At 38.8% G+C, this 14087-nt stretch overlaps 1 protein-coding gene across 1 annotated transcript; it reads left to right on the top strand.

Moving 5' to 3' along the window:
• The first annotated feature begins 1570 nt into the window (after window positions 1-1570).
• On the top strand, window positions 1571-13867 carry LOC129105026 (interleukin-1 receptor-like 1). Its single transcript, XM_054615893.1, has 11 exons — window positions 1571-1631; window positions 2680-2929; window positions 3014-3203; window positions 5316-5466; window positions 8970-9035; window positions 9707-9833; window positions 10690-10838; window positions 10940-11077; window positions 11884-12048; window positions 12478-12623; window positions 13358-13867. The coding sequence occupies exons 1-11, from the start codon at window positions 1571-1573 to the stop codon at window positions 13604-13606; spliced, it is 1692 nt and encodes a 563-aa protein (XP_054471868.1). The 3' UTR covers window positions 13607-13867.
• The last annotated feature ends 220 nt before the right edge of the window (window positions 13868-14087 follow it).

Raw genomic sequence — 14087 nt, forward strand, 5'->3', positions numbered from 1 at the left:
AATTTTTTTTCAATGCTTTTATGTTGGTTTTCAATTTTTTTGCGGTTTGGTTATTTAAGTCTGCTATTTGTGTTGCGCTGCCATCTATGACAGGATGCTGATGGAAATGAGATTCAAAACTATTAACAGTGGATGACTACGTGTGATATGAAAGAGATGATGCAGTGGCATAGATTTATCCAACAAGCTGAGCTTTTTGGCCTCTTTGAGCTCAGTGTTTTGGATTCTCCGTTCTCATCAACCCTGTTCCGAGCAGCAGAAGGCGGCTTTGTTGGGAGAAGAAACTCACTTACACTAACTGATCTACAGAGTTAGCATTTAGCTGCTGAACATAGTTAGCATTTAGCAGCAAATGGCCAAGAACGTATTTTGTCCTGGTATTTTCTACACAGGACTTTCACCCTTAAGACCGCTGTTCGTGTCCCGTGTGAACTAAGTTCTTTTGTTGCCTAAACATAACCAAGTATTTATTATTTTTTTGTTTAGTTTCATTGTTTGTAACGTAAACTTTGTGTTTCAAACTGTTTCAAACTGCAACCTTTATCTGGGAGGACTACATTCCCCTTGAAACATAGTTGAGGATGTAGTTTAGTTGTATGGTAACGTCATTTTATAGGAGACAGGGTTGACTGAAGGATGCAGGATGTGCACTTAGTCCGCTGCTTTCTCAAATAAAAGTCACTTAATCGTCTCCTGTTTCGTGTTTCTTAATGTCTTCAAATGAAACAGTTGTTGTTTCGTGTTTCTTAATGTCTTCAAATGAAACAGTTGTTGTGTAGAATCGTATTTGATGGCCAGGGTTGTGTTCTCTGCAGTGTTTTCCGTCTTATCAGGAGAGGAACTTGCTGTGTAGGAGATAAGATCCATGTGTCCTGTGCGGACTCTGTTAGAGATCATCACATTTTCCACTGCACTCATGTGCAAACTGCTGCTGCATGCTCGTTGACCAGATTCTCACTTATACACTTATACTTATAATTATTATTTTTTTTTTTATCTTTCTATTCTGAATTATTTTGGCCACAGTAATCACGAGTGTAAATCTGATATTGTGACAGCCTTATGTTTTAGTATTTTAGTTGTAGCTCTAATTCACATGCTGTTGCACTGCTCATTTTAGTAATTTGCTAATTATTTCACATGCTGGCCCCCCCGCTGATATTTAAAAGACGGGAGGCATATTTATGGCCTCCAACCAGAACGTGTATATTACAAGTCACTTAGACAGCTGCATGTCATCGGTTAACATGAAATAAAAATACAAACTACCAAGCAATATAATCTCACATCCTGCTGCCAGTCATGGCGGCCTCATGTCACTTCCTTGAAATCTTTCAACATCCGCTGTGCAGCCTCTAATAAGAATTTCCTACTTGACTTATTTCGAAACTGCCATGATGATATCGTTCTGTGTGTGAGAGGAAGAGGGCACTCTGAGGCACAGGAAGCAGCGAGGTTGAAGGCCTCTGCAGACTCAAAGTGCATGAATATGCATCATGTTAATTATTCAACAAGACGCAAAAACCACGAGGTTTAACTTTGAATGTACTCTCTCTCTCTCTTTCAGAAAATGGATACCTCCCGACTTCTCCTCCTCATCTTCATGGTGATAGCTGCGTTTGAATGTTCAGGTAGGGTATGCATTACGATGGAGAAGAGAGCATTAAAGGATCTGCTAAGTCGGTCCCCGTGGACCTGTACGTCCAGTAAATACCCTCATAGTGCTGAAGCTGCATATAAGTTTCAGTGGTCCACAAATGGACCACTGAAACCTATATTAATGGAGTGCAGTGGCATGCATGCACTTCATTCATGAAGAGATCTATATCTATATATCATTCTGTAACAGTCAATATATTCAGAGGTCCAGAATATAATGGACCTCATCATGTCTGTATCAACCCGTTGTTATCCGTTATACCAAATCAACGATCATTTAGTGTGCACTAACAACGTTTGCTTTTAGTGTGTAATTTGTACACCGTGTAGTCTGTACTGACTGCAATGTCAATGCATGTTACCGTACTTATACTAAAGCCCCGCCCTCATGTTTGTCCCAAATCAAACACTGTGGTTTTGTAGCCTAAACGTAACGGTCGCGACTTTGTGTTAGATGACACGCGGAAATATCTGACATGTCGCGCTAGTTAAACTCTTCCCCAAGAGATCAGGGTGTTTAAATGTCAAAGACCGAGATGGTGATTAGGGAAGGGTGGATGAGTCAAAGTAACACAGGACTTTCACCCAGGAGACCCATGTTTGTTTCCTGTGTAAAAAACAAAAGTTGATTTTGACTTATTTTCCGTTGTTTTGTTAGGTAACAAAGTATCGGTTTGTTTCATAGAAAACATATTTATTTAACCAAACCGAGCAGTTTTTTGTGTAAGTAAACCTAACAAATTATTAAACCTACATTGGAAGTTTATTTTGAAAAGACACTATGAATGTAACAAGCGGAAACTTGACTAGTTTAAAAGGTACTGAAACAGAAAGACTTCAGAAATGTTTTGCACGGATACAAAGATTGAAAACCTTGTCTCTTTGGCATCTTATTATATCTCTTTTTCTTCGTTCAGTTGAAGCCTGTAATAACTGCAGGTTCTTTCTACGACCAACACCTTCCCTTTCACTTTTATCTTCATCACCATTATATTTATCATCCTCTCTCCACATGTTCAGGTTCAGCCAATCTCCCAATTGAAGACTATGACGAGGAGAGATACAGCTTTGTTGAAGGGGAGTCCTTGTATTTTGTGCCCGACGCTCTGAAAACCGACCCCCTGAATAAAAATTTCACCTGGTTCAGAAAAACTAGCGACAATAAGATTGAAAATATCACCACCGACGAGAACGAGAGCGTACATCACCACGGTGGAGTGCTCCTCCTCTTGAACCCCCTCACTAAGGACTCTGGATATTACACTGGACGGTAAGAATACTTTCTCTGAAATACATTCTTTAGATTAAGATGATCTGTTGATACGGCCCGTGATTGTAATCACTTCTTTTCCAGGCGATACTACCCTTCAGGCCAGTGGTCCAACTATTATGTAGAAGTTAACATCTACAAACCAAGTCCTACGATTGACAGCAGACTCATCTACGGAGGAGTAGAGAACTCTGACCAGAACAAAAAGGTTGAATGTCCAGCCCTGATCAATAAAATATGTACGACGTTGAAAGGAAACTTCACCTGGAACAAGGTATCTGTGATACAGTGACACTGGTGGGATGGTGGTCAGGTTTTAACCTGGAAACCTGGTGACGTGATTACATTTTTTGGTGAACAGATTTGTTTCTGTTAAATTAAGCAGCCAAGTATAATGTCAGTTCCTGAAAAAGTCACGAAAGGCAATCTATCTGTTTCGCGTTCAGGAACATGAATTATCTTTTTTCACTCAGGACGAAAATTATGCCAATGGAAAGTCAAATAGGAGCCACTAGTTAAATTTATCAAACTAAGCAGCAGTCAGACCCAGTGACTTACTTTACAAAATGAAAAAACGATGACTATTGGTGGACGGGAGGGGAGGTGGGTATGTCCAACAAAGAGGGCTTTCAACCAGTGACAGTTTTCCTAAAACTAATAATGTGGTTTTGTTGCCTAAACCTAACTGTTGGTTTTGATGCCTAGACCTCACTGAAAGTAGTATTTCTGAGACCAACCATGATGTTTTTCCTTAACAAACTTGGAAAGCTAGGTTTTGTTGCCCAACCCTAGCTTTCATTTTTAATGTCCTCCTGAAACAAAGTCGTTCTGAGGTCCACGGAAAATACTGACATTTCGTGTTCTTGTACACGAAACCAATAGATTGCATTTAGTGACAATTTAACGAACTGCCTTGAGACTGTGTTGAAATAAGAGAAGAATAACAGCAGTTCTGGATTCAAGATAAAACAGTTAATTGCATAACAACACATTCAATTCAATTCAATTCAATTCAGTTTATTTTGTATAGCCCAGAATCACAAATTACAAATTAACCTCAGAGGGCTTTACAATCTGTGCACATGCGACATCCTCTGTCCTTCCCTCACATCCTCTGTCCTTAGACCCTCACATCCTCTGTCCTTAGACCCTCACATCCTCTGTCCTTCCCTCACATCGGCACAGGAAAAACTCCCCTAAAAAACCCTTTAACAGGGAGAAAAAAGGAAGAAACCTCTGGGAGAACGACAGAGGAGGGATCCTTCTCCCAGGATGGACAGAATGCAATAGATGTCATGTGTACAGAATGAACAGCATAACAGAGATACAACACATTCAATGTATATGACATAAATGATTCATATAATAAGACTACTTATAATAACAGCAGCAATTATTACAGTAGAATTATAGTTATGAAAATAGGGATAGTAATGTGACTAATAATAATAATGGAAGTAGCAGTGGGTGTCAGTCGGCTCACAGCAGGAGGCACGACTACGGTCCAGGTACCACAACGATTCATGGAAACCTGCAGAACGAGAAAGCAAAAGGGCTTCAGGGTGGAAGTAAAGCTAAAATGCTTAATGGTACAGGTAATAGTAATAGTAATGTGACTAGTAATAATAATAATGGTGGTAGCAGTCGGTGTCAGCAGGGCCGTAGCAGGATGCACGACCACGGTCCAGGTACAGCCACGATTTATAGAAGCCTGCGAAGCGAGAAAGCACAAAGACTCCAGGGTACAAGCAAGTCAATAAGCGTAATAGTACAGGCAATAATAATAGTAATGTGACTAATAATGATAGTGGTAGTAGTAGTGGGTGTCAGCAGGGCCTCAGTAGGTGGCACGATGACAGTCCAAATATAACCCCGATTCCTGGGAACCTGCGAGGCGAGAAAGCACAAGAACTCCGGGGAAGAAGCAAAATCAGTAATGTGCATAAATAGGAGATTAATAACAGCACATAACAGCGGTATTTTGCTGTGCCAACAAACAGTGTGTTACTAAAACCTTTTTACTGTCGATGCATGGAGCAGCCATCTTGGATTTTGAGGTCTGGGTCACAAAAATGAGCTTTACTTGACTTGAAAGTGTATTGAAAAAGTAATCGATAACATATACTTTGGCCTCTTATGTGTAAATTTAGTTGATACAGAATGTTCAATTTTCATTGTGAAACAGCATTCGGTGCAGTTCCACTTGCTCCTGAAGCTAAGGCCTGAAACATGTAGTTATTCAAATGTTAAAATACATCCACACTTTCCAGATTCCCTCCAAGTCCCTCGTATGTCCTGTTTCCAAATTCCTTTCATATGACTTCATTTTGATTCCTTCTTAGTTTCCCTTTTCTAAATTACCGTACATTTGCAGTCCCTCCTGCAGGACTCCAAACCCCTTGAAGGCCAACACGAAGCCGTACTGTGGACTAAAGGGCCTACTAAAAGTGACGATGACATCTACACCTGCATTTGTACCTGGACACACAACGGCAAGGAGTACAACTCGTCAGGCTCCAGGAGTGTGAAACATGAAGGTGAGGGAGCAATTTTATGTTTTACTTAGTATTACTGATTTATACCGCAAACTCATCCATGTGTGTCCTGATCGATGGTTCATCCCTCTGTGACGACAGACCTCTAACATAATGCAGAAAAACAAGGCGAACGTGGCAGTTTAAAAAGCTTTATTGAAATGGCCGATATGTTAATTGACAGCCAATAAGTTAATTTACCACTTTATATATATTCTCCAATCATACAGACGAATAGAATCTGATGACAATAATACTTGAATTCTATATTGTGAGGAATCCACTAAGCAACACATTTAACAATCAGCACTGTTGCACATTAAACCGTTAGAATAGAGCCCACAGTTAGCATAGTGAGCAGCAAGATCTCAAATGACCCTTATCAAGGTTAAGACCTATTCATCGGACTATGAAGATTTCTTTAAATACATTTTTGTTGAAGTTTGAATGTGAAGTAAACTGCACAAGTAAACTGCACATTCATCAACAAAGAATCATTTTGGCTAATCAGTTTGACTAATGCTACCAAACTAAAATAGTTAACATTTGTCAACCGTTACCTTCCCAAAATGAATATCTCAATTAAGCTTCTTCTAATCTGTGATTGGGAGATAAAAAGATTATGTGTGAACAAACGAAAACGTGCTGCAGCAGGAAGAAAAACACCACGTCAGTTATTTTTTACTAATTAATACAAAGTGTTTTTGTTTAAGTATGCACTGTTCAATTAGAGGACAGAATATCTATCTAATATATACGTAACATGTTGGTTGTAAAAGTGAATTAAATGCACCATTGACTGAAATGTATTTGAATTTTGAATTCCTGTACCTCACATCCACTTGCAACACCCCGCTGGTTCAGAACGCAACGAATGAGAGCAGTGAAGAAGTCCATGAGGACCATTCTTCCATCTCTGCAGAACATCTCCCATAAGAGACCCATATTATTGTCTAATGGTCCGACCCATCCCCAACATGGACCTTTAATATTGTACTTCTGAAGTATTGTATTACATATCTAAATGTACTGCACAAACTCATACTATTGTTGCAAACACGACTCACGCTGGAATTTGCACTACAATTTGCACAACTGTAAACTAATTAAACTGTTATGAACGACAGATTCAGGAGGCCCTGTAGAATCTTCAGTTTGGAGATTCACAGTCAGAGATCCACTCGTACATGCCCTAGCAGTCCAGTTGCCAGGAAAAAATGCATTGTTTGTCTCTGCAAAGCACTGATACGTTGTATTGGGTCTGTTTAGTTTTTAACGTAAAGTTTTTGCATTCAGGTCGAGAAGTGACGTAGTTTATTGAGTGGTAGTTAAAAAGAGAAGGTCCGCTAAGGTTGGCAGGGGGGGATGGTGGCTGGGTCAAACAAACACAGGACTTTCACCCAGGAGGCCTTCGTTCGTGTGCGGTGTGAAACCAAAAGGGAAAAGCTGAGTTAACACTTGTTACATAACGTAAGAAAGTCAGCTAAGGGCTACGTTGTTATATTACGTTGTGAAGTCATGTTGTTTCTCCACGTTGTTCCACCAGGTTGTTCTAACTTTGTAGGTTACTTTGTTAGGTTACTTTGTTAGGTTACTTTGTTAGGTTACGTTGTTAGGTTACGTTGTTAGGTTATGTACTAAGGTTACGTTGTTAGGTTACTTTGTTAGGTTACGTTGTTAGGTTACTTTGTTAGGTTACTTTGTTAGGTTACTTTGTAAGCTATGTTGTTGGGTTATGTTGTAAGGTTACGTTCTAAGGTTACATTGTTAGGTTATGTTGTAAACTATGTTGTTAGGTTACGTTATAAGGTTACGTTGTTAGGTTACGTTGTTAGTTTACGTACTAAGGTTACGTTGTTAGGTTACGTTGTTAGGTTATGTTGTTAGGTTATGTTGTTAGGTTACGTTACTAAGGTTGTTGTTAGGTTATGTTGTTAGGTTACGTTAAGGTTACGTTGTTAGGTTACGTTGTTAGGTTATGTTGTTAGGTTACGTTGTTAGGTTATGTTGTTAGGTTACGTACTAAGGTTACGTTGTTAGGTTACGTTGTTAGGTTACGTTGTTAGGTTATGTTGTTAGGTTACGTTGTTAGGTTACGTTGTTAGGTTACGTTGTTAGGTTATGTTGTTAGGTTACGTTGTTAGGTTACGTTCTAAGGTTACGTTGTTAGGTTATGTTGTTAGGTTATGTTATGTTATGTTGTTAGGTTACGTTGTTAGGTTACGTTGTTAGGTTATGTTGTTAGGTTATGTTGTTAGGTTACGTTGTTAGGTTACATTTGTTAGGTTATGTTGTTAGGTTATGTTGTTAGATTACGTTGTTAGGTTACGTAGTTAGGTTACGTTGTTAGGTTACGTTGTTAGGTTACGTTGTTAGGTTACGTTGTTAGGTTACGTTGTTAGTTTACGTACTAAGGTTACATTGTTAGGTTACGTTGTTAGGTTATGTTGTTAGGTTATGTTGTTAGGTTATGTTGTTAGGTTATGTTGTTAGGTTATGTTGTTAGGTTACGTTGTTAGGTTACGTTGTTAGGTTATGTTGTTAGGTTACGTACTAAGGTTACGTTGTTAGGTTACGTTGTTAGGTTACATTGTTAGGTTATGTTGTTAGGTTACGTTGTTAGGTTACGTTGTTAGGTTAGGTTACGTTGTTAGGTTACGTTGTTAGGTTACGTTGTTAGGTTATGTTGTTAGGTTACGTTGTTAGGTTACGTTCTAAGGTTACGTTGTTAGGTTATGTTGTTAGGTTATGTTGTTAGGTTACGTTGTTAGGTTACGTTTTAGGTTAGGTTAGGTTACGTTGTTAGGTTACGTTTATGTTAGGTTACGTTGTTAGGTTACGTTGTTAGGTTACGTTGTTAGGTTATGTTGTTTAGGTTACGTTGTTAGGTTAGATTGTTAGTTGTTTAGTTGTTAGGTTACGTTGTTAGGTTACGTTGTTAGGTTGTTAGGTTACATTGTTAGGTTACGTTGTTAGGTTATGTTGTTAGGTTATGTTGTTAGGTTACGTTGTTAGGTTACGTTGTTAGGTTACGTTGTTAGGTTACGTTGTTAGGTTATGTTGTTAGGTTATGTTGTTAGGTTACGTTGTTAGGTTACGTTTGTTGCATTACGTTTTTAAGATTGTTAGGTAATGTTGTTATGTTACTCTTTTAGGTTACGTTGTTAGGATAAGTTTTTGCATTGCGCTGCTGTGTTACATTGTTACAATACATTGTTACGTTTCTTTGTTATTTCACAGGGTTAGGGTTAGGGTTAGGGTTAGAAAAAAACCCTGGTCATTTTCTTCTAGTAGTTTTGTTGACTAATCTTAACCAATCGTTTGGCATTGTGCGTTTCTGCAAGCGTTGCAAAGGGCTGATATGAAAAATGTTATAACGCAAAGGTCGATAATTCAACGTAACCAGTTGGAGACAAGTCATTTCTTAGTCTGTTTGGACATTAGGAATTAGAACATTTCACAAACAACAGCTGATCAAATCTCATTGCTGTGTCTTGTTGTTACAGATACAAGTAGTCACCGTGACGTAGAGATCCTCTCTCCAACCGACAAGGAGCAGATTGCTGAGGAAGGTAGGAAATAAACTACACATTTCTGACATGAATTAACAATCCCTGTATCGACTCAAACACTTACACAATACAAACACTTTTCAGTGAATCACTTGAATTGTGCTGTATTTTTGTTGAATCAAAGAAGAATTGTACTCAGGTTACTATCAATAGAAATCCTTTAAGAGTTAAGAAACTTGATAATTCCTATATCAGAGAGGTATATACCTGGACTCAGAGTTTTTGGACTGACATCCCTGCTGAAGTTGAATTAAGCAGAGTTCACACTTTAATTTCTTCCATTAGTGGTCAAGTGCTGAAATCTTACAGTATCATACGATAAATATTGAGGTATATGTATTCATATGCAGACAAAGTGTACTTAGCAACAGCTTAAGATGAGATATAAAAAACTTACTTAAGACCTTGTGTAACCTCGTCTTCTGATTTAAAACAGATTTTGGTGATTTGCAGTTGAAAAGGTGTCTAGATTAAAAAATAAAAGCTTGATTCCACAGAATTTATTGACGTTATTTCAACATAAACATTGAAATGTTGTTAAATAGCTTAAGGTTATACACATTTGGAAAACTCACTTCAGAATTTGTCCAGTTAAAAAATAAAAGAACCCAGAAACCCAGAAACTCCCAGAAATATTCACTTTTGAAATTAAAACATGATCTTTCCACCAGGCGTTGGGATCAAGTTGAACTGCTCAGTTTTCTGTGGGATTAACGTGAAACCAAGGTGCAACGCTATCTGGCACTTTGACGGCGCTCCTCCGAACCGGCTCGCTGGATACCATCAAACCACAAACACGTGAGCCTCATCAAAAACACAACTGCACCAATTCACTTGTAAATTCTATCTATAATAATAATAATATCTATTTATATATTCAGCAGGTAATGTTTAACATCTTGGTTTAGTGCGTTAGCATTCTAACATTTGCTAATTAGCATTTAAAAAGTGTTGAACAAATTTAAATTGAACTGAAAAGAAGATTAACAGATTATTCTGTGGGATAAAATCCAATCCATCCGTTGGTTTTTAAGACATTCTTTTATTTTTATTGACGTTCTGTTTGTTTTACATGAGACCACTTCTGATAATTGCATCTTATCGGTTTATTTGGTTATTTTCTTTTCTTAAACTTCACCTGTTTTATGTTAGTTTATTTCTCCTATCCACATTTTAGTTACTTAAATTAATATCATTTTTAATTTTTTTTGCACTTGCACTTGCACAATCTGGTAAGCTTGAAAAGTGCCATATAAGTACAATTATTATTATTATTATTATTATTATTATTATTATTATTATTATTATTATTATTATTATTATACTTTGAACACATTTTTTTAAGTGGTCCAGCGTTAAAGTTTCGGGATAACCGATCTTCTAGGATCCATAAATGTTTGTATAACATTTTGTTCCAATCTTTTTGTGTAGATGTCAAGATATTTTAAGAGATATTATACTGTTTTTTTATCCTATATTTGTTGAGATGTTGGAGCCAGAGATCCACCAGCATGACTAAAACTGCAGCTATAAAGTATCTAAAATCAAAATTGTGTTATTGTGTGTTTCCGTGCTCTGGCTGCTATGAATCATTTCAGCCTCTTTAATTGACGATGATCTTTTCTTTAATGGACCAAACTCTGTTCTTGTTCAGAGTCAACGAGGAACCTTCAGAGAAAACCATCTCCACTGCAACCCTGACCATCGACAAAGTGTCTGCTGAGGATTTCAAAGCCAAATTTAAATGCATCGGCAGGGGCCTGTACAAAAATGGCTCTACCACTTTGACTCTGAAGCCGAGAGGTCAGTGCCGGGATCATAGATGGGTGTCACTATATCAGTACTTCACTACTTTACTACAGTAATTGTCGGTTTTAGTGACACGGACGTTACTTTTATTTTAGAGTCGATCATGCCGCTGGTCGTTGGAGGAGTGTGTGTGTTTCTCTTCTGTGTGTTTGCCGCCGCGCTGGTCAAGTGCTTTGCCATCGACCTTGCTCTCTTCTTCAGATCCTGCTTCCCACTCAGCCGGTGCCATAAAGGTAAGGACATGCAGAGATACCTGCAGCGAGGGCTGCACGATGTGTTGTTGAGATTTGTGACGTCTGATCTGAGGAGACGGATGTCGACAGAAGCATAATAATTCCATCCACGCTAAATATTTTAGGGAATGATGCCCATCTTATTTCTTAAAGTGGCCCTATTATGCTTTTCCACTTTTCCCCTCTTCTTTAGTGTGTTATATATATTTGTGTACATGTAAAAGGTCCGTAGAGTGTAAAACCTGAAGTCCACGCCTAAAAGGAGTTAAACCCCCCCCAGAAGCTCCTGAGGTCCTGAAACGGCTCCATTGAAGTCTCTCCTTCAATTCCATAACTTTATGAGGTCACAATGTAACTTTATGAGGTCACAATGTAACTTTATGAGGTCGTAATGTAACTTTATGAGGTCATAATGTTACAGAAGTGACGTAAAACTCCTTCCTGCTAGTTTGGCCCTCAAACAACAAAAGAGAGAGACGGAGAAGAGGTTTTTTTAAATTGACCAATCACAACAGAGCGGGCTAGCTGACCAATCAGAGCAGACTTTGCTTTCTAGAGGGAGGAGCTACAACAGAGCGTTTCAGAGAGAGGGTGAGAAGAGGTGCTGCAGGACAGAATGATAAAAAGAACAAGGAGGATTATGAGCATTAACGCATGTAAACATGTTGTAACTGTAACTTGAGATAGAAATATGCACCCGAACACCCATAATGATCTCATAAGGGAGAGAAATATGTTTATCAAACAATCTGAACAATCTTGACAGAGAACAGGGATAAGCTTCCATGACTGTCTGTGTTTCCCAGATGGACGGCTGTTCGATGCCTACGTGGTCTACCAAATGCAAAACGCGGACAAGGTCACCGAGGACGCGCTCTGTCAGTTCGTCGCAAAGGTTTTGCCGTCCGTCCTCGAGGAAAAGTGCAGATATCGTCTGTTCATCCACGGGAGGGACGACATACCCGGAGAAGGTCATCATTTCATGTGTTTCTTTGTTTGTTTTTCTTATTTATGGACACAAATATGGATAAACAACTGGAAAGGTCCACCTCAAAACACCGTGGTCCCACAGAGGCTTACTCACTCTGTAAGATGTTGCTTTACTTTTCTTATGTCGCTCATATGGTCCTCATTACTGATTTTGTAGAACAATTTATTTGACACGATGATGTCATTTTACTCTCTTTTCCATTTCCCTCATCACCACACCCTCTCCTTGCATTTCTGTCGTCTTCTTCTCTTTTTTTTTAGATTGTTTTAGATTTGTTTTAGATGGAGCTTTTCATAATTTACAGATACGATAGATTAAAAACAGATGACTCTACGCTGAGAGCATCCTTTAGACTTTAGAGAACCCTGAGGTGGTTTTTCAAACACTAGTATATCCTCTGACCCCACAGACCGTCTGGAGCTGGTGGAGGACCGCATGAAGCAGAGCAGGAGGCTGATGGTCATCCTCACCCCGGGTTCAGGATCAGAGTCAGAGACCTCAGACCAGCATCCCGTCTCACCCCAAAACCCTGTGGTAGGAGGGTTCGACTGGCAGGTAGGAGTCCCTCAGCAGGAAGTAACTACATCTTATTTTGGCTGCAAAGTGTGGAAGTTTTTAAAGTTAAGTTCCCTTTAACGCTTTTTACAAAAAAGCAATAAAGACCGGAGCCCTGACCGCAGAGGGTTGGAATCAGACCCACGAGCCTTTGCTGCATGTCGTCCTCTCTCCCCCCTTTCCTGACTATCACTACGAGTATCAAAGGCCAAAAGCCCCAAAACATAATCTCAAAAGTGTTAAATACTGGCTGTTCTCATACATTGTGCCTTTCTATATCTATGAACAATAATGCACTTTAATTTGTATTTAACCCACGAAAATAATTTATATATAATCCACAAGTTGCAAAATGTGCAAAAACTCAACAAAAAACGTGGTCAAGATGAAATAATATTAAAAATTAAATTAAAAGCATTAACAAAATGTGTAGATAACTGCCCAAAAAAGGAGTTGTTGCATCAGAAAATTATGATTTATCTCAAGATAATAATTCTGTTTTTCATCGTTTGATATCTTGACATGAGATGATGAAGATTTATTTTAAGAACACACTTTGTGTACAACCCAACAATGTCTTTTAATTTAAAATGTTATGTCTGTCTTTAAACTCTACCCTTTTAGAGACTGTTCCAGGGAGATTATTTATCCAACTAAACATCCAGGGGTTATAATATATACATACAGTATACATATATATATTATATATATGTGTGTATTGATGATTTTTCCAGGTGGGGCTCCACCACGCGTTGATGCAGAGAGAGATGAGTGTGATTCTGATCCAGCTGGGAGACGAGGGCCCACAGGGTTACACACACCTTCCCGCCGGCCTGCAGCACCTGATTCTCAAGAGCGCCCCCCTCAGGTGGCCCGAGGGCTCGCGGGGCGCCGCCGCCTGGAACTCTCGCTTCTGGAAGAGAGTGAGATACCTGATGCCCGCTACACCCGCCAAAAGATGTCCACAGTCTGCTATCATCTGAAACCCTGGTGGATTTAATCTGGACTTTATGGAATGACAGATACGATGCATGTGAAATAAGAAAGCCTTTGTGTTTACGTTCTAAAATGAAGCTAATACAGTCATTTCGTTTCTCCAGGTTAAAGAAGGTATGAGAAAGTATAAAATAATCATAAATAACGTTTGTGTCTGCTCTATCAAACATCTGGCAAAATAGATTTTTCTTTAAAAGATATACAGGCAGGGCTGTAAATGTTGATGCAGGTCACCTGTTGGTACCTGTTGCGTGCCGTGTTGTGCCTCCCCTCGGCAGTGTGAACAGTCTAGTGTGACCTTGTGCTCGTCTTTGCTCATGGCTTGTTGGTGAACGGTTTTGATGATCTTTGGCGTTTAGGTTCTTTAGTAATTATCGCTTTACTTTTTAAGAAAGTTGTTTTTGGTTGTTGCCTTTTGAGTATTTTGATGTTCATTAATAAAGTCCTATTTTTGTTTACTCACACATT

The sequence above is a fragment of the Anoplopoma fimbria genome, chromosome 16 (genome assembly GCF_027596085.1).
Source record: "Anoplopoma fimbria isolate UVic2021 breed Golden Eagle Sablefish chromosome 16, Afim_UVic_2022, whole genome shotgun sequence".
Lineage (NCBI taxonomy): Eukaryota > Metazoa > Chordata > Actinopteri > Perciformes > Anoplopomatidae > Anoplopoma > Anoplopoma fimbria.